General features: G+C 38.2%; 1 protein-coding gene across 5 annotated transcripts in view; it reads left to right on the top strand.

The window, feature by feature from the left end:
• The first annotated feature begins 284 nt into the window (after nt 1-284).
• The window catches only part of CENPF (centromere protein F), a 44,462-nt gene continuing 24,440 nt past the window's right edge, over nt 285-20,306 (top strand). For 3 of the 5 annotated variants that reach the window (XM_030035955.2, XM_030035953.2, XM_030035951.2), the window contains exons 1-10: nt 285-367; nt 1,420-1,624; nt 2,991-3,187; nt 5,402-5,517; nt 7,645-7,736; nt 9,216-9,483; nt 11,004-11,206; nt 13,971-14,096; nt 17,839-17,967; nt 19,556-19,678. In XM_030035955.2, the coding sequence (XP_029891815.1) occupies nt 1,463-1,624; nt 2,991-3,187; nt 5,402-5,517; nt 7,645-7,736; nt 9,216-9,483; nt 11,004-11,206; nt 13,971-14,096; nt 17,839-17,967; nt 19,556-19,678 (1,416 nt within the window). In that variant the 5' untranslated portion in view covers nt 285-367; nt 1,420-1,462. Of the gene's footprint in view, nt 372-1,419; nt 1,625-2,990; nt 3,188-5,401; nt 5,518-7,644; nt 7,737-9,215; nt 9,484-11,003; nt 11,207-13,970; nt 14,097-17,838; nt 17,968-19,555; nt 19,679-20,306 lie in introns of all 5 variants that reach the window. The other 2 variants (XM_030035952.2, XM_030035954.2) reach the window with 2 other exon arrangements.

The following is a 20,306-nucleotide window of genomic DNA, read 5'->3' as shown; positions in this document are numbered from 1 at the left end:
CAATCACGAGCCGCCTCCGCCCCGTCCCTGCGCTGCCACTTCCAATGGAGTTTGAATGTTTCCGAACCATCCAATCACGAGGGCCGGGGACCTGGCGCTGCGCCCTCGTTGCTAAGGTGGCGAGGTCCGGGTGGCGAGTGGCGTCGCGGCGGGACCAATCAGCGCGCTCGGGCGCGCCATTGCTTGGGCGTGCACAAACGGCCGCCGGGGCGGCGGCAGCTTTGAATTGCGGCGGGGAGCGCGTCCTGTCGTGGCGATAGGCCGCGCTCCGCCGGTCGCCACCGGCGCTGAGGGGCTGTGGGAGCCGGAGCCCAGCCAGCAGCCGGGGTTTGGGTGGCTGCCGCCGGACCCCGGTCGGCGTTTGACAGTGAGTGAGTGAGTGAGCGAGCGAGCGAGCGGTCGGGCGGGGGCTCCGGGCGGCTGTCCGCCTCGGCGCGGCCCGGAGCGGGGGGTGTCAGGCAACGCGAGTGTGCCGGTGCGCTGCGGTACTCCGCGCGCCTCGCAGTGTCTTCCGATGACGCCTTAATAGAACGGGTAAGCGCCGTTAGCAGGGCACTGCCCCCGGCTTTCCCCCAGGGCGGGGGTGCGTGCGGTACCTGCCTTCGGCGCGGTCCGTCCCCGTGAGGGGGGACCGGCAGGCGGCAAAGCCGGGGAGCCGCTGCCTCAGCCGAGCGAGGGTCAAGCCCGGTGAGACTCCTGACACCCGCGGCCTCACAGTCCTGGGTGGGCTCTGTCCGTCCGTCGTTGATCTCTAGTTTTATTTTGAGGCAATTTCTCTCTCACAAATAATCTCTGAGCTGTGCTGGTGTCTCGAGAAAATAAGCCCGTGCTAGACCCTCCAGGGGCGGAGTCATTGCAACAATAAAAAATAAAACCGTACGAGCGAGCATGTCAAACCTGTGTTTAAGGACTAAGTGCCGTAGAACTGTTTCTGCCAGTAGAGAGCATTTTCAGTGCCCCGAGCTCAGCACTATTCCTCTGAAAAACTTATGTGATGAAGGAAGCATCGCTGCCACCTAAAACGAAGGCATGTTTTTTTGCAAGGCTTTCAGGTTAAACACCATTGAAGTACAATGCCATCGTAAGTGCCAATGACTATCTGCAACGTGAACGTCAAAATAAGATGTGGAGAGAAACTTTCTGAAATACAGCAGTCAAATGCAATTATAAGAATATAAACCCTGTTATTGTTAGGAGATTGATTAATGTGAGGTTTTAAAATCTCATCTTAACTGGACAGAAGTATGTCAAAATAAGACCTAATATTAAAAGCTGCTGCTTGGTGCTTAGATCAGGAAGACTGTGTGGTTCTGAAATACCCTATTCTAATCAATGCTAAGCTTAAAAATGCAATTTATTTAAAAGGGAGGCTTATTTAACCTCTTTCAAGATCTAATTGTAGTTGGCTTTGTGTTTCAGGCATAGTACTACCCATTTTGTATTAAACAAGAATCCTGTCAATATGAGCTGGGCTGTGGAGGAATGGAAAGAAGGCCTCTCCCCCAGAGTCCTTCAGAAGATCCATGAGCTGGAAAGTCAAGTAGACAAGCTTAAAAAGGAGCGTCAGCAAAGACAATTCCAGCTAGAGTCTTTGGAGGCAGCTTTGCAAAAACAGAAACAGAAGGTAACGTAGGTACTGCAGTAATTTTCCTAAAATGCCGTTCTCCATGCTAAACACAATTATAAAGATTTATTATCTGGTTGTTGTTAGGGGGTAGGTTAGTGTTTTGTTTCTTCCCACTGACTGACCGGAAGGGTAGCATAGAAGTATAAACTGCTGCTCTTCATACTTAACCATATTCTCCCTTCTGTTCAGTTCTCATTGACTGTTAATAGAATTCCTGCCTCCTATCTGTGTCTGGCATGAATGTTCAAGTGTTTATGTTTACTTTGAGGCTTTCCTACATCTCTTTATGATTAGGAAAAGAAATTACTTTATTGTTATGCCTGTTAAAAATCTTGATAAAAACTAGGCCTGTTTTATATCAGAGCTGCATGGTTGACAGCCTCTTACTGTTTCACCTTGCCTGCAGATACCTATCATCTTTTACTTAGTTTATGTAATTCTCTCTTTTCCTTGTAGAGACTATATTTGGGGATTTGGTTTTCTTTTTCTTTAAGGCTGTAGTTTTACACCTCATCCGACTCTACCCTGTTAGCCCTCTAGCCAGGAAACCAGAGACCCTCTTGGTCAGGGTCCTGCCGTGCTTCAAATCAGAAGTGACCCATTTGGCTGAATTTTGTTTTGTAATGTTTGAATACAGCTCAGAGGCAATTTACAAAGGTTGCCTTTTATTCCCGTTAGGCTGCTACAACTTCCTAGCAAAACTTAAGCCTAGTAGTTTTCTTTGAGTTTCTTCCTGGGAATTTCCAGGTACTTATTTCAACCATCCAGAGGAACTGCTGTGCTCCCCAGACAAAAAGAAGGGGTGTGCTTTAAAACTCTCAGAAGCAGCAGCTAATGCTTACTACTTTTCAGTCAAAAGAATAATGTTGTGCAAAAATGTAGCCTGACTGTAGCCTGCCCCTCAGAAGCTGGAGGGGAAGAGAAGGACACTTCTACTGCCAGGCTCTTTCCAATTTCAAACCTGTGACTCTTGATAATCATTGTGTACTCTTTTAGTGACTCAAGGTATTCTGGTTGCTAAAGTTGATAGGCTGGAAAGAGAAGCGAGATGATCAGTGAAGAATGCAGACTAGTGTGGATTATTAGTATTTGAGGATTGATGATTTTTTTTTTATGAGCTTGTATCTAGTCAATAAATAGAAATTGTTAATGTTACTGAGTTGAATTTTAGAAAATGTGGTTTTGTTCACACCCAAGAATATTTAAACAACGAGTATATTGGAGGTTTTCAGTGCTGTCAGGATTTTGAAATGCTAGGAAGAAAATAACAGTATATAAACTTCATGTTATTAAAATGATAATAATTGCACCGAAGTGTAGAGAGGACTTGAGACCTTTTTTAAATGGTCTCTATTTCAACTAGGTTGAAAATGAAAAAAACGAAGCTGCAATACTAAAGAGAGAGAACCAGAGCTTGATGGAATTGTGTGACAGTCTTGAGAAAGCAAAGCAGAAAACTTTACATGATCTTCAAGTAAAAGAATCTCAAGTCAACATTCAGTCAGGGCAACTGAATTCCAGCAAGAAAGACATCGAAAGGCTAGAACAAGAACTGAAAAGGTGAGGACTTGCTGTATGTTTCTAACCTATGTACAGTGGTTATTTTCTCATGTTTTGCTCACTTAATCCTTCATGGTCTTCTAGTTTCTCTTCATCTCATGCTTCACTCAGATTTTGTGACCAAAATCTCAAAACATCGGCCTGTCTTTACATACACACATGCACATACAGACTTCTACATTAAATCTGTGTGCTAGCACCTATAGTTCCTGTTTAATTTGGGGGGAATTCTGCAGTATCACGTGAAAAGGGAGCCATTCAGTCTGTGATTTTAAACAACAAAACCCCCTAGCACAACTGAGTCACTTGGCAAAAGAAACCTGCGAAGATCTTGAAGTTGCAAGGAAAGTACATGGACAAGTCAGTCTGTAAGATCAAGTCTACCGATAGAATATGACCACTGGAAGAAGAAGGCATGAACATCTGTTGGAGTAGAAGAGGAAGCTGCCAGAAGCAATGGTGCTGTGACTGAATCACTGAATCCAGTTGCTTTTGTAAAGGAGTGCCTAATTCATAACACCTCAGCTTGCAAACACTGTTACTACTGAGACAGTATGTGTGTACTGTCTGTAGAGGTGGAATGCAATTCATGCAATAAAAGAATATTCTGTAATGTAGACATATCTAAAATCCTTCATCTGACAAATGGAACAGTTGCCCATAGTGAAGTGAATGTTGTCATCTGTTAAACATGCTCTCATACTAGAGGCACCCTCCATTCTTGAATAAAAGTATTGCTGAAACTTTGTGTGCATCAATAAGGCTGAGTATCCTACCTATGCAATAAACTGTTGTGCTACTACTACTAATGCAGAATTACTGGTGTAGAGAGGGGTGAATCTATGATAACAGGTTTCTTCATGGTTTGTTTTTGGTCTGGTTGGCTTGTTTTTTTTGTTTGGGGTTTTTTTTTTTTTTTTCATGGCCTGCAGTATGTCTAATTCCTTTAAGTTTTGGGTGGTATGCCTTATATATGTCCTAATAGAAGCAAATAAAGAGGAAGCTGTGTTGGTCTTTCTGTTTTTTCCCTTTGCCCCCTGCCCTGCCATCCCCCTTTGGGAAAACTAAAGGCAGTTGAAGTATGTGACTGCTGTGAAAAGATTCTAAATTTCAGCAAAACAATTTATGGCACGTAGAAGCACCAGCTTTGTGTAAGGAGTTGCTGAGATCTGTCAAAGAAGAATCTAGTGAGGTTCAACAGGGTTGATAGAACCACACTCATGTTTTCTGTATCTGCTGTCAACTGTTGGGCCAGAGAGATTGTGGGCTAAGGATATGCATTCCATTTATCCATTCCCAAAATTAAGTCCAGTTTACTGAATTCTCTCCTTCCCATTATATTACTTTACATAGCTGTCCATCACGGAAGATCGTCAGTTAGTACATACAGCTTGATCTTGGCAATTGGTTTCGTATTTGGTACTGTTTTGTTTTATGCTGATAACTGGTTATTTACCACTTCATAGCAACTGACAATCCACTGGGAGAGGAGTTCCTGGTATGCTATAAAAGGGAGGGGGAAATAGAAAGGCAAGTTGTAGAGTCACTAATGTGATGGACTGCAGTCTGGAACCTGTACTCACTGGGCAGGATGGAAGTTGCTCTATAACCTCTGAACTAGTTAGCTGGTTTCATTGGATGAGTTTGTAACTCTTCATGCTCACAGAAGTCACTGGAATGTGTAGTCTGCTGTGATGTTTTGGGTAGCAATGTAAATGCTACACATGAAAAATACACTGTTAGGTGGAGGGTATTCCCTTCCATTTTCATGAGGTATATGTAGGTTTCTCAAAGTGCACAGTATCAGAACATAGAATAAAAGTAGTATGTTTCCTACTATAAAGATGTTTACTGAAGAGTAAGAGTTTTATATGATCAGTGTTTACAGTGATTTGAGTGTGCTTAGCTGGACTACAGCTTCATACAGTGAGACCTTAAGCAGTTCTAACTGATGTTCATCTACTTGGGGTTTGTTTGCTTGTTTTTTAGCTGTGACTCCGATGTAATTGATGAAATATGTTGAAACTCTAAATATTTTCTTCATATTTCTGTGTTACAATACCTAAAAATTTTCAGTGGATGTATCTTGACTTGATCTTTAAATTGAGTTCTTAGAATCATATAATTTATTTGTGTATTTCAGGCTCTTAAAAATAGATAATTAACCTTTTAGTTTCCATTACTAATTTCTGCTGCTGCTGCTTTCCCAAACAGATACAAATGTGAGCTTGACAGAAGTCAGCAAACATCGGCTGCAGGAGACTTATCATTCAGTGGCACTCCACAGAAAAGTTTTACAGCTCCTTTAACACCAATTCAAAGTCATAATGGTAAATGATTTTTTTTTTTTCATTTAGCACAGATAGTTAACTGTCAGCTTTCTTGGAAGGTGGAGGAGTATTTTGAACACTACACTTGTACTGTGTTGCCTAATGCCTATTGTATAGCTTATTATGAGAGTGTCTAATTCATAGCACCACAGGTTGCCAGTTTAAAAATTATTAGTGCAGATTGAAAACTTATTGCAAATATTACATCTTTTTAGCACTACGTTGATGGACATGGAATAGTAATAGGAATATCTGTCAACACACTGCAGCAATTTTTTGAATGCCTGTTCTTAGTGTCCACTCTTCCCTTCATGTAGTGAAGAGCAAATTTCTTCCTTCATGTACCACAAGTACTTTAGCTAAAGTTCAGTCAACAGTCATATGTTATTTCCTTAGAAAAATATTTGTTACTTAGACTATTAATGTGCATGATAATCTGCACAATTTTTGCACTGTATCCATTTCAAAGCATCACTTCTATCTTCAAATTAGTGACATCAATTAGTGACAAATTAGTGACATTAAAATAGATTTAAAATATTTGAATGAACTGGTAAAGCGAAAGTAAGTTTCTTTAACTGGAGAACTGTTCTGTAGCCAGACACCCTTATGCTGTCTATGCTGAAAAACTTTGATGGGTTCAATATTACCCCTGCTGTTTACCTCTTTCTTTGCTGCGAACAAATGTTCTGTGAGTTTGGCATCTCAATCTTACTCCGATGGGAAATCTGAGATACTTTCTTGCACTCTTGTTCCTTTTAATTTCTTTATACATATCTGAAAAGGGGTACAATAGAGGCAATGTCAAGCATTCCATTAAGCGTGGCACTCCTGAAATGGGGATTAGATTAAAATGATTTAAATAACTGTATTTAAAATGGTATTGCTGCGGAGGTTTTTTCCTTTGAAAGCTGGAGTCTTAAATTCTTTAAGATCATAGAATATCTCAAGTTGGAAGGGACCCATAAGGATCACTGAGTCCAACTCCCTGCTCCACGCAGGACTACCTAAAACTAAAATCATATGACTAAAAGCGTCATCCAGATGCTCCTTGAACTGACAGGCTTGGTGCCGTGACCACTTCCCTGGGGACCCTGTTCCAGTGACTGACCACCCTCTCAGTGAAGAGCCTTTTCCTTATGTCCAGTCTGAACTTCCCCTGATGCAGCTTCATTCCATTTCCTCGTGTCCTGTTGTTAGTCACCAGAGAGAGGAGATCAGCACCTCCCGCTCCGCTGCCCTCCTCGAGGAAGCTGTAGCCTGTGATGAGGTCACCTCTCAGCCTTCTCTAAGCTGAGCAAACCAAGTGACCTCAGTTGCTCCTTGTAAGTCTTGCCCTGGAGACCTTTCACCATCTTGGTCACCCTCCTCTGGACATAAACTAATAGTTTGATGTCCTTATATTGACACACCCAAAACTGCGTGCAGTACTCGAGGTGGGGCTGCACCAGTGCAGTGTAGTGGGACAATCACCTCCCTCAACTGCTTCCTAGAATGCTACAAAGCATTCTAGTTCTAGAATTTTCCTGAGTGAGTTGTAGAATTATATACAAATTTAAGAAAAGGGAAGCAAGACTTTTGTTTTGGACTAATATGCTCCTCTTACAGTTTCAGCAGACGAATCCTAAATAAATTATTTGTCCAATTCCTATTGCATTTGAAGGGAACTTAAGGAAAAGATCCAGCTTTATTTTCTGATCATTTCTTAGTAATATTAATGTTATTGGCATGCTGGTAGGAAAATTTAAAAAAGTATGTAATCTGTGTGTATGTGTATATAAAATGTAACCTATCTATGTTATATATAATTTTTTTTAATGTGTATATATTATATGTACACACACATATTTTTTTAGAGAGAGAGAGGTTAAAAAAATAAAATTCTGGCATTGGATCCTTGCTTTTAACAGCTGTGTTTTCATTCTAATATCAAGTTCCAGATATCCCACCAGTGTACTTTTGAGGTCCTAAATTACTGACCATATTGTATATATAGTTGTTTCATCCTTGTGATCTGAGACTTCTGATAGCTGTTCATTTTTATCATTCCTGTGATAGTAATAGGCTAGAAAAGATTACCTATGTACTAAGTTAGATTATGAAGAAGTATTCATCATGTCTTTGCAGATGCTAAGTTTGAAGAACTAGAAGAAAAATATAAGAAAGAAGTACAAGAAAGAAAAAAACTAGAATTAGAACTGAGAACCATCCAGGTTAAGGTAAGTATCTCTTCAGAATGGTATGTGTGATATCTAAGAAAGTTACTACTGAGTGATCTTGGAAAATGGAGTGGAAAACTAGTGAAATAGATTCTACATCACTGAAAGTATAATTAAAAAAAAAAAGATAATTAATCTGTGTGTACTGCCATTCAGAAGTAATCTTGGAGAATCCAGAAAAGCCAGCATAATTGAATAGCAAAGGAAAGAAGGACATTAAAAATGAGAACACATCCTTCAAAAACTGGAAGTGTCATGCAAGCAAGGACAAGAGAAAACAGTGTCAGTTTTGCCAAGTTAAATATGATAGGATAATAAAATAGCCTTGAAAAGATTATGAGAAATAACTGGCCTAGCAAATAAAAACTAGTAAATTTTTCAAACACATTAGTAGGAACCGTGTTAGGGAATCTCTGAGGCCAATAGATGACTAAGATGTGAAAGCCCTCAAGGAAAAAAGGGCCATTGCAGAAAAGCTGAAATCATTTTTTATTTGGTATTTACTATCTAAAGGCTTAAAAAGTTTTCTATATCAAAGCCTTTCTTTATTGGGGTTGAATCTGTGGCACAGCCTCAAATTGAAAAGTCAGAAGTAGTTTTAAAGTAGATTGATAAAATGAATAGTAATAAAAAAAATCACCAGATATGGATAATATTTACCCATGAATTGATAGGGCACTTCAGTGTGGGACTGCTGAATCACTGTGATGTGCAACTTATTTCATTCTTCTCTTGACACTGGAAGGTGACAAGGATGATGCCATTTTTTAAAAAAAGCTTACAGTGGTGATTCCTCAGAATGTAGTTTAGTCAGGCCGACTTTTTGTCCTGGGCAAATTGTTAGAAACTTAAAGCAATATGTTTATTGATGCATACGTAGGTATGGTATATGGAGAAAAGATCAACCATTTATTTGTAAAGGGAAATCACGCCTCACGTATTTGCAGAGTTTTTGTTTTTTAAAGAATAAATTAGAGAATGTGTGAGTTAAGTGTCATCAGTATAATGCCATTGGATATCCACAAAACACTGTAAAAAGAAAACAGTTTTGATAAGGGCGAGTTCTTCTTGCAAATTTAAAAGTAAAGATTGAGGGCAGTGGCAATAAATGGTCAGTTTTTACAGCTGGGGAATGATAACTGTGGAGCCTGAAAAGGATTGGTAAAGAGAACTATGCTATTCAGTGTATTCATCGGTGATCTGAAAAAGAGTTGATTAATATTGTTGAAGACCACACAGTATTTTGTAATACTAAATAATTGCAATAATTAAGATGGTAAGTAAAATTAAGCGTTTAAAAAAAAAAAAAAAAAGTGGAGTAATGCATCTGGAAAATGTAATTGAACAAAGTCTACCCAGTACATTCAGGCTCCAAATTTAATGACATGATTCCAGGAAGCAATGCAGTAATTATTGTGGCTAGTACTTTGAAAACTTCAATATTGGTGTTCAGCAATAGATTTTTTTTCTTGGACACAGAAAAGAAATCAGCCTCATCCTCAAAGCTCTTTGAGTCATAGGGAGATTGCTCGGCATCAGGCTTCCTCATCTGTGTTTTCATGGCAACCAGAAAAGACACCATCTAGAAATCAAGAAACACCTATAAGGGGAAGTTCTACAACATCTTCTTTTCCATCAGAAAAAGAAACAAATTCGAGTATAGTATCGGAAAAGAATGCGTTCGACAACAGCTTTGCTGAGAATTGTAATTCTTCACTTGTGATGCAGCTAAGAGCACAGAACCAAGGTATCTGATATATTTTTTTAAAACCCAGAGGCAGTCTCCTATATGGTTTCATGAAAGCTGGTGTGTGGGTAGAAGAGAGGTATTGAAATTAGTGCTTTAGCGAGGAAAAGAGAAAGATACCTGTTGTTGCCTTTGGCAGCTAGCCCAGCTGGCTGTTGGTGTATATATTTTCAAAGATCAGCTAGTACATAGAGATTATCCACAAGCTGTGGTATCTCTTACGTAAGGGGTGTGAGAGTTAGAAGGGAAGGGTTTGTATTTTTGGTGTGGGTAGGGGACATTATATAAAAGGAAAATGGCCTACTCCAATAATTCCATTGCTCATGGAACAGATCTCTTAAAACAGAGTTAAAAAACTTCAGGATTTCATTACATGTCACTGTTAAATTATATTGCTTCCTTAATTTTGTATGAGTCTTGAGATTTATGGCTGAGCAATACCTGTGTTAAAAATTAATTGACTGAACATGCTTAATGCATAACTAAGTTTGTCCATAATGGATGTTACTGGAAGCACAGAATGAAGTATGATGCAAAAAGTACAAGGAAAAAGCAAGATATGGTCCTCTATTACACATATTGACATGAAGAAATACTCATTCTTGATACCTGATAGTTGGAAGAGAGCAAGTGGTTTGTTGTGGATTTGGTGAACATATACTTAAACCTACTATTTGGACCAGCTTTTCCACTGTTTCTTGTAGGACTGTTTTACAAGTTCCTGTACTCTCCAAACTGCTTATTCAAATACCTACATGTAAAACTTCAATCTAGGCAGCATTTCCAACTTGGAAGCCATATAAATTCAGCATCAGGAAGACAGGGTTTTTTTAACAAAAAGAATTACCAGATAATAGTAATTGTGGGTAACACTCCCTATAGCTGCCTAAAGTTTTCTGCTGTAAAATTATATTGTGATTTTGGAAGGTAAACTCTTACTGGTGGATTTTGTGACAAGATCACTTGGTTTCGCTTTATATGTACGCTGCTTTGGGACAGGGAAATGGTTAAAATATAAAATATAGATGACTGATAGCTGAAAAGCCTCCTGGAAGCAGAGGCTCACAGTTGCCCCAAAAAAATGCTTGTAGTGGATATCTTTCCTTTCAAAAATAAAAAAAAAATTAAAATAGATATGTCAAGTGACATGTTTCTATGTGTTTTAACAAAAATAAACAAACAAAAGCAAACCAGCAGAGGAACAAATTGTCTTTGCAGCCTTTATGCCTGACCTTGCATTTTGCTGTGTTCTCATATATTACAAGGTGGAAATTATTGATTTAGAGTCAACTGTCTTTTGGTCTTGATCGTTTTGGTCATTGATGTAGTAGAAGAGAGTTGAAACTTTTGTTTTAGCTTGCTGAACATTTTACAGGGTGTCTGCCTGTGTCAGGAGCTTGGGTTGTTATCAAACATACTAAATATTTGAGAATGTGTAGACACTTGGAAATTTAAGTACCTGGAAGACGTACCTTTTAAAGCAGAAAGTATCCCTAATCTTTACTGTTTTTAAAATTCAGAGTTAAATTCCACTGTTAAAGACCTAGAACAACAGCTGCAAGCTCAAGAAAAAGTGAAGAAAACCCACATGAATAAACATCAAGAGGCTGAACTGCAGCTGGACAGGATGAAGTTGGAATTAACAGAGAAGGATAAAGTTCTGAACAAAACCAGAGATAAACTGACTCAAATGAGAACACAACTTGATCAAGCCACCACGCAGGTAAAATGTTGGATCACACATCTTCTGACTGTGCTTACAATTCATTCCCAGTATTAATGTGTGTCAGTTTTCAGACATTTTAGTAAGAACCAAGGTTCTCAGTTAAGTTTCTTGAGCATTTGCTGAGGATCAAGTTTTTAGAAGTAAATGTTAGTTTGATATGTATTACCTGTAAAAATGTAAATACTTGGAAGCAGTCACCCATTTTCTGGAAGGTTCTTATACCACCCGAACAAATATTTTTCATCCTCAGGCAAGATTGACTGGAATTCTGAAAAATATTTTCTGATCAAATTGCATAGAGCAACAATGACATCTGGTGGCAAGTTCTGACCTTAAATAGACTCTGTTGTGCAACTTTGGCTGAAAATCAGTAACTTGCTTATACTACAGAATGTTGTGGGGGCACAGTCTTTGGATTGTAAAATACTTGTGTAAAATAAAATCTAGGTAAAAATGCCATGCAAGATTTAGAATATATGTAGTTTCTAAATGGGATTTCACAACTGAATACTAAGGAGTTTGGTTTCATAGTAAAAAAACCAATAGGATAGTACAAGTTGCTTAGTCAGGAATTTACAGAGTATATTTAAATACATACATATAAAACTGTGAAATTGTTCAGATTTTTGCTCATAATCATGCAAAGAAGATAATGCTAGTGTTTAAAATCATTTAATTCAAACTGCAGATGATAGCAAGTAAGAAGAGTTTTCTCTTTCTTGATTAATCAAGTTGCATTACCTTCCTAAAGTCCTTTTTCACAGCATTTGACAAATTTGAAAGTAGTGCACAGATGTCATAATTCCTTGAATCTTCATATTTCCAATCTATCTTTTTACTTTTTCTCTACTACTTTAATTCATCTACAGGATAGGAAAAAAGATGTTTATGTGTGTATCTTCTCAGGGTATAATATTTGTTATCCATGTTTGTCAGGAAGTTTCTACATGCTACCTAAATACATTGGAAAACTGCTCTTTCCCACAACTCCTGTATTGGTCCTTAAAAAATAAACCTTTGCATGTTGAGGGTTAATCAGTCTGCCTTTTGAGAGAGACAGTAAAATTCGGCTATTGCTAGCTCTGTGAGGAACTGGTTTAGGGGAAGTCTTGGCTGGGAGTAAGGTAAAATCATATTCTTGACACAGTCCATTGACTACATAAAGGCACTGGCATTGTGGTGAGTTTGTGGGAAGACAGCTGACCCAACCTAACAGCTCAATTCCTCTAAAAAAGTCTTTCTTTTCATTTATTTGATTCTCCCCAATGACCTGATTCAACTTCCTAAATGATTAGGATATTACATATTTAATTTTGCCTTGTTAATTTTCTATGGATTTAAGAGAGCTGGATTGTTTTACTAAGGAATTGAAGGGGCACAAGGGAAGGAGCAAGGTTTTATAGCTAGGCACATGCCTGGGGAAGGATGATGAGGAGTAGGACTGACTGGCCCCATTTGAATTGAAGTGCAGCGCGGCATCTTGTCCCAGAAGGTTCCTTTGGTCCTGCTATCTGAAGGTTGCTCCTTTCTGTTCTGTTTCTTCTTTCTTGTACTGAAATTGGATCTCTGCCTGCCCCCTGGGCTTTGGATGTAGAACTGCATTGAGATTCTGGATTTTGGTTTCCTGCCTCATAGCCTGAATTTAATTTTGGCATGCCCCTTGTGTGCTTCTTTGTCACTAGTACTATTCACAGACCTCGACCACAGCACCTCGTCTGTGTTATCAAGTATTTTCACATCTTGTGAGGCCTGCACCCCTTCTGTAGGCAAGTTTCCATGTGATCTTACAGGAGCTCACGATCCCTACAGGCTGTGCCTAATAATCAGACAGCCCAATACTACTACCTGCTTCTTATTTTCTTATGACACAGATGGACTATTGTTTCACTAACTCATTAAACAGCCATTGTTGCTGGAAAAGAAAACAGTCCTGTTCACCCTTTGCCATTTTTCTTACCCCCTTGGGAAAAAAAAATAATTGTACTTTTGCATTAACAGATTGGGTTTAGAATAAAAATGCATTTTTCTGTTTAGAGAGTTAGGTGGACATTGCTCTACTCTCTAAGTTAACAATATTAACATAATAAACTGAATTAGATAACAAGCTGAAATACTCTTAACATGGAGGTTAACGTAGAACATAGGCTACTGATTTTTTTTTTTTAATTAAAGTTTAAATTGTGAAAAACACTATTCTGTTGTTGTTGAAGTAGACTACGATAGTTGCTCCTTTTTTTCCTGTCCAAATCAATGTGCTGAATGACTCTGAAATTCAGTTGAATATCCAGTTATTTTCAGTATAAACATGTAGTGGTTTAGCAGTTAGTGGTCATTCTTTAGTTCATAGCAACATGAGGTACTGAAAATGGACTCTTATTTTTAGTATCAGATACAGTACATTTATGTAGACTGTCAAAGACACTGATTTTCTGAAGATGTTTTTATTATTTTGTGTGTATGTATACACATGTGTATATATACATACATGCCCCCCTAACTATATACATATAAGTGTATATATATTCTCTCTATACATATATTCTCTATGTATATGTATTCTCACTAACATAAACAAGTATGAGTTTAGTACTTTGGATTGCTAAGAATTTATATGGTACCAGCTAAAGTTTTGCTGTAGGTTATATGAATGCTACAACAATTGTAGTAGGTGAAATCAGTCTTTTTATATAAATGCATATAAATTTAAATAAAACATCACTTGCGTTTTTAACACTTGTGATTGATAACTAAATTATTATAGGTCCAAATGATGGAGCAAAAGGTGAAAAGATTGTCAGAAGAACTGAATTGCCAAAGACAAAATGCTGAGAGTGCTCGTCAGTCTTTAGAACAGAAAATAAAGGCAAAGGAAAAGGAATACCAACAGGTAAGGCAAGAAGAACTTTTTAATTTTGTCTTCCTGAGGAGATGAAATCACATCACTTATTTTGTGTATCTGCTTTTCAGTTAATTGCAATCACATTTGATAGAGAGGTAAAAGTTGCAAACGCTAACTGAAAAACTGAAAACAAACATCCCAATAGAGGGGAGAGGCTGTTGGAGAGATGCAGAATTATGTTAGTATTCACTAGACTATGTGCGAGAGACCCAATTGAGATAGAAATCCATGAGAAACTAGGCTTCATTGTTCACAGAATTATGTATATGTGCTTTCAAACTTAATAACTGACTCAATTATTTCTGTGGAATCTGAGTTAATTTTTCTTCCATCTCGCATACAGGAAAATAATTTATTTAGGATTATATCTCTGTTATTCTAATTTTGGTTCATGCTCAGAAGATGGTAAAAATACAGGATTGGCACAAGTGTCTTCCATTTCTGTCATGCCAGCTCTTGCAGAGAGACAAAGTGTAGCAGTACCCCGGGAACTTTTCTGGAGTGAAGTTATGTTTAGCATTAACACTGATTTGGATTAGGTCTAAAGTATTTGTTTTTTTCTTTTTAAGCTTAATAACATAACCAGTGTTAGGAAATCCAAGACATAGATTTGGAAGTGATAGTGCCATTTCAGATGGGCATTTTAAGTTTGCTTTGGGGATTGGGTAAGGGCATTGCTCTGAAGAAGACTACTGTTGTGTCAGATGTTTAACCTGAAACCTTTTCTCCAAGGTATATCCAGAAAGATAAAATAATTAGCAGAAGAATTCTGCTGGAGTGAACAGTGCTTCTACCAATGCTCTTTGAGTGAAAAAGTGGTTTCATGAAGTCTGTTAACCTAGATGCTAACCCAGGATCTCAAAGAGATACTGAACCTTGTCTAGAAGTGGTAAATAAGAAGAACTGATCTTTGTATTTGAATAGTTGTAACATGAAAAAAACACTGCTGACAGATCCAAATATAGCAGTCGTCGTATTCATCAAAAGATGGATTGAAGGCCCATGAACCTTCTGTTATGGTTTCTCCTTACAAACCCAGTCCATACTGGCTCTGCTATGTCTGATGCATGCCTCTTGGGCACTGGCACTCTATTCAGTGGGATCATTTAAGAATATGGTATTTCTGAGACATTCTTTCAGAGAAGCAGCACATCATCCTCCACATGGGTGGTTTGTTGCTACAGCTTGTCTCAGTAGCTGATAGCTTGGATGTCAGGCAGTTTAGGTGCCATGCACAGGAACTGCTCCTGGGAAGCAAAATTTATTTTTAGTTAGAAACAAAAAAGCCTTCATAAGACTAATACGTAAATCCACATACTGTCATTCTAGGTTGTTCAGCAAGGCCATTAACTGTGAAGAACGCTCTCTTTTTTTCTGTAATGTTTGTGATCTGTGAGCTGCTATAGGCTATAAGTTTGTTTAATATTCACTTATTTATAATAGTTGGCTGTCAAGTCCAATTTAAAGGCTCTGTTTTACACGTTCCGGCATCCAAATTTGTGTAATATTGTGGAAATTCTGATCTGTGCATCTTCCCCAAGGAGGGACTCTTCCCTTCTGTGAAACCTAGATACTGGCGCTGGTCCTACTGAATTCCATCCTGTAAAGCCTTGTTCCTGTGGTCCTTATTACATTTCTGTTTCTAGAAGGCAGGTGAGATCCATGAACTTTCAGAAAGGCCTGAGAAGCTCCAGGCCTTGTTCCGAGACGGTAACACCTGCTAGTTTGCGTTACGCTTACATCAGGGCATAGTTTACAATGTTCTGTCTCAAATTTTATTTAAATATTTCCATCCAAGCTTCAGATTGAAAAGGTGAGATTCAAACCTTACTTCAGACATCTGAAATCTAGTCGTCAGTCTAAGCTTGTTACTTAGGCCTCTACTTTACTCTCTGCAGAGACAGAGGCACCTTAAGAAGGTAGGTTATTCCAGACACCTTAGATATGGGTCTTCACTCTGGAACTGGGTGTTTGCCTGCTGGCAATGGAAGGAGCCTCCACTTTTAGCTTAGATGTGCATAACTGATTTTTTGACATCTAAAACTAGAGGAAGCACTTTTTTTGTTTGGTTTGAGCATTCATCTAAGGAAAGAAAGGTTTTTTGCAGTTTCTCTCTTATACTGTTACACATAGGGCTTAGAGTCTTTTCAGTCCATCAGCTTTAGAAATAATTACTGGAATGCTTTGGGACATAATGATATTGAATTCATCGTTTCATTAATAAGGAGTGCACTAGGGTCCAAAGGGCCTCCTTCCATGAGCTTGGGAAATGCTCCTGACCAGAGTGTTGCAGAACTCTTTTGAGTGAATATGTACTTTACTCGGCATTAGTTACTGGTGTCAGCTACTGTGACACCCAGCTGGTGTCACATCTTTCCTTTCTAAATTGTATAGTGCTTCTGTCACCTTGTGTGGGAATGCAGTTGCAGATTTATCTATATTGGGTTCTATGTAGAAAAATGCTAAATTATATACACACATATGTATATATTGACATTGATCTTTCTGGGTTTTCTGTTTATGACAGTTCTATACTCATCCATACTTTCCCTGATAAACAAGAGCTGTTTGTTTACTGGATGTCTTACTGGTGTAGGAAGTGCTTGGGCCTCTTGTCCTGTTTTTGCTCTTGAGCAGAATCTGAGGGATGCTGACATCATTTCAGATATGACTGACTAATATACACTGACTTGTGTGCAGGAGTTTCATGCACCTGGGAGCCAGAGCCACATTGCAGAAAACGTCAGCTCTAGTTCCTTCACTGTTAATATTTCCTTTTTTTTTTTTGTCCTTTCTTTTCTTTTGATCTGTTTGGTGACAGTATGGTACTTTGTCTTTTAGTGAAGCAGCTTGCCTGTATGAAATAACTATGCCTATACTCTAATAAGAGAAGCACAAGAGCTTTATTGCCTTTTCCCCTTCACAAGGATCTTAGAATTTTAGTAGAGCATATTGCAACTTTTGCATAGCGATTATTGCTGATAAATATCCTGGTTTTTTTCCTTCATTGCTTTTTATTACCCTCACGCCTCTTACTGTTTTACATCCTAATAAACCTCTGAAATCTGTGCAGAATCAGAACTATAAGGTCCAAAGGCATAGGAACAGGCCTCATGAGAAATGACAAGTACAGCTGTTTATCCTAATGGATGCCTACTTGGCATGTTGTAAGATCCACATGAACTATATTGTCCTTCTACAGGTTTCAGGAAGTCTGTTTTGGGAACACTATTTTTTGTGCAGTTTTCATGACTGCCCTTGTAAGATTATCTTGTTGCTGAGTCCCATGCTAGGTATTATTTTAAGACTATTTTTTAAATTTTCCTAGAAAAAAAATCAACCCTACAGTATGCTAAGTAAATAATAGCAGAGATGAATTTGTCCACTTGTAGTATAATGTAATTCTTATATGGAACTTATCTTTACGATGAAGAATTTTAATACTGTTACTTTCACTAGTTTTAATTTTTTTCCCTTTCTGTGATAGGAATATTGCTGTAATGGAGTTTTTAAGCAGATGACCTAAATTGGGTTAGGGCCATTCTTGCCCATGTGACATTTGCAGCATGCATCAAAGTTGTTTTTAAACTGTTGTTCACTGTGTAAGACAAGTGTCTCTGAGCAGGCAGTATCTGCTAATGAAAATCAGTTGTTATGGCTCCAGTAACCAAAATAGAGAGTTGTTGCAGTTATGTGTTTATTTCTTTGCTACTATACCACTGTTTTCCAGGAACTCTCCTGTCAGCAACGTTCCTTACAAACACTGGATCAGCAGTGCAACCAGATAAGAAACAAACTGAATCAGGAGCTACAGCAAGCCAAAAATGACTTCAATGCTCTGCAGGCAGAATTTGACAAAGTAGGCTTTTTTGTATTAAAATCTATTAGAGCCGATATTTAGTTGTCTCAGCAGTACGGCCTTAATTTAATTATATAGAAAGCAAAAAATAATTCATGTGGGGACTTGTATTAATGTTTTGTACAGTTTGTATTAGCTGTTTTGTATTTACCTTTTCTCACTGAAATACTATGTATTTAATTGTGAAATACGGGACTGTTAAAAGTTTGGGGCTAGTCCACTTACCATAGGGAAGGAGGTGTGAATGCAGAACAGTGCAGCTAAAATAAATCTGTCTGAGAGAGTAGCAGCTGGAGCTGATAACAAGAGACACCTTATATAGAAAACGTGCAGAGGTGTAGTTTGATGATGGAGCTAGACTGATCAATGGGTAGTTGCCCTTTGGAACAACAATCCCATTTTATACACTCTGGCCATGCACTCCTGGTACTTCTTTTTTTAGCAGTGCTACCCCTCATGTGACCCTGCAGAGAGCTGATACAGGAGCTAAAAGAGCAAAGAAAAAATTATATATAAATTAGCATATGTGTACACAAGCACAAGTGTTTGCGATCAGTTTAGTCCCTGAACTGGTTCTTCACAAAATCAGATGAGTGTCAGAGCTTGTGTAAGGAGGAACATCAGTATGGAGGAGGTCTTCCACAGCTTTGGCAGCAGCTAGCTGTTAGAACACATTAGTTGTCATAAAACCACAATTTGAAGGAAGTTAGAAAGCAGCACAAGCCTGAAGAGTGGGTGACCAGAAAAGAGGAATGTTTAAAAGCCTCAAAAAACTCAAGAGCAGCTATAAAGCAGCAGAGCTAACTGCATTTCTAAAAAGGGCCACAAGTTTTTTGAAAGTTATATTGACAAGCCCCCATTAACAGGCAGGCTGAACTGAAACAGCATTTCCAAAACTGACAACAGCATTCTTGCAGGCTTATTTTAGAAATATAGCCATGGGAATACATTCAGTTGAATGTTTTCGGTGGAAACTGAAATATGCACATTCTTTTGTATATGCTTACTGAAGAAATTGATTTCATAGAGAGGAAAAACAGGTGCCTTTTAGTTCTCTCTCCAAGAAAGCTAATTTATTACCTAATGACCTGAGAATAGACTTTTTTTTTCCTTTTTTGACCCTATAATGAGATTTCCTTCCTTTTTAATCTGGAGCATTATAGGGCTATTTTGAAAGAGCCAAACCCCCTTCAGTTTTTATAAAATCTGTGTCAATGGAGCAATAAGTGCAGTTATGATCCTAACTTTCTGATTCTCATAGCAAAAAGGCTGTTACATTCCCAATCTCATTTGTATCCCACAGATATCATTGTGGTGATGTAGCTGCAAGTTGGATGTATTAATCCAATTTCAGACAGTCTAGAAATATATGTATTTTAGAGACAAACTACCTTTCTGGTCAGAGGCAAAGGACTGGAAAGGCAATAAGCAGTGATTTTCTAAACCACAGTAAAGCAACCTTAGGTTCATGGTGGGATAAAATAATGTAGTTTTATTTTGTAATAGGATGTTGGAGTTCAAGAACGGGAGTTTAAAAAAAAGTTATATATGCCTGTGAATACAATGTCGATTTTCAACATTCTTACAGGTAATGGCAGTGAAACAAAGCTTGGAACATGATACCAGTGATCTCACCCAGAAGCTGTGCAAAGCAGAGCAAGCTTTATTAGCAGCCCGGGCTAAGGAAACTGATTTGACAAGAAGCTTTGAGGTAACCAATGCAGAGGAGTAGTTGATAGAATTACTAGCATAAATTGGCAATCTGTAAACAGTAATACTGTTGTACATTTACTCATGTAGCATATTTTCCCATAAGCAATCTTTAAACACTTTTATGGATTATCTTAATTATGTATCTTAGTTGTAATACAAAATAAGGTCTTCACTAACGTCATGTAGATTAATGCAATTTGTGGAACTGGCTGCATGGTTAGGATTCATTGCTGTAATGCTGCTGATATGGTTCTAGTTCATGTTGGACTTACCTTTTATCAAAAATAGGGTTTTGTTTCAAGAGATTCTTGCTTTTGGTCCCGAAATAAGAATATATCAATGCTTGTCTGATTTTAAAAGTAAATTCTGGAATCATTGACTACTGCTTTGATGCACACTGCCAAACTCAGTGATTTTGTACAAAGACTTACTATATCCTCTTTTAAAAAAAAAAAAAAAAGGCATTTTTCTTAGAAGAAACACAGTCCAACAAATATACACTGCTGTAAAAACTTTCCCCAAATGAAGATAAATTCAGAGAAGTCTTTGGATGCTGCTGTACTACCTCATATTCACACATGCAGAAATCTTTTCACTTTAATGTCTCCTTTGTCTTCTCAGTTATA

Source organism: Aquila chrysaetos, chromosome 13 (assembly GCF_900496995.4).
Source record: "Aquila chrysaetos chrysaetos chromosome 13, bAquChr1.4, whole genome shotgun sequence".
In the NCBI taxonomy this organism is placed as follows: domain Eukaryota; kingdom Metazoa; phylum Chordata; class Aves; order Accipitriformes; family Accipitridae; genus Aquila; species Aquila chrysaetos.
The sequence above is the reverse complement of the archived record's forward strand: the minus strand, read 5'-3'. Positions and strand labels throughout refer to the sequence as shown.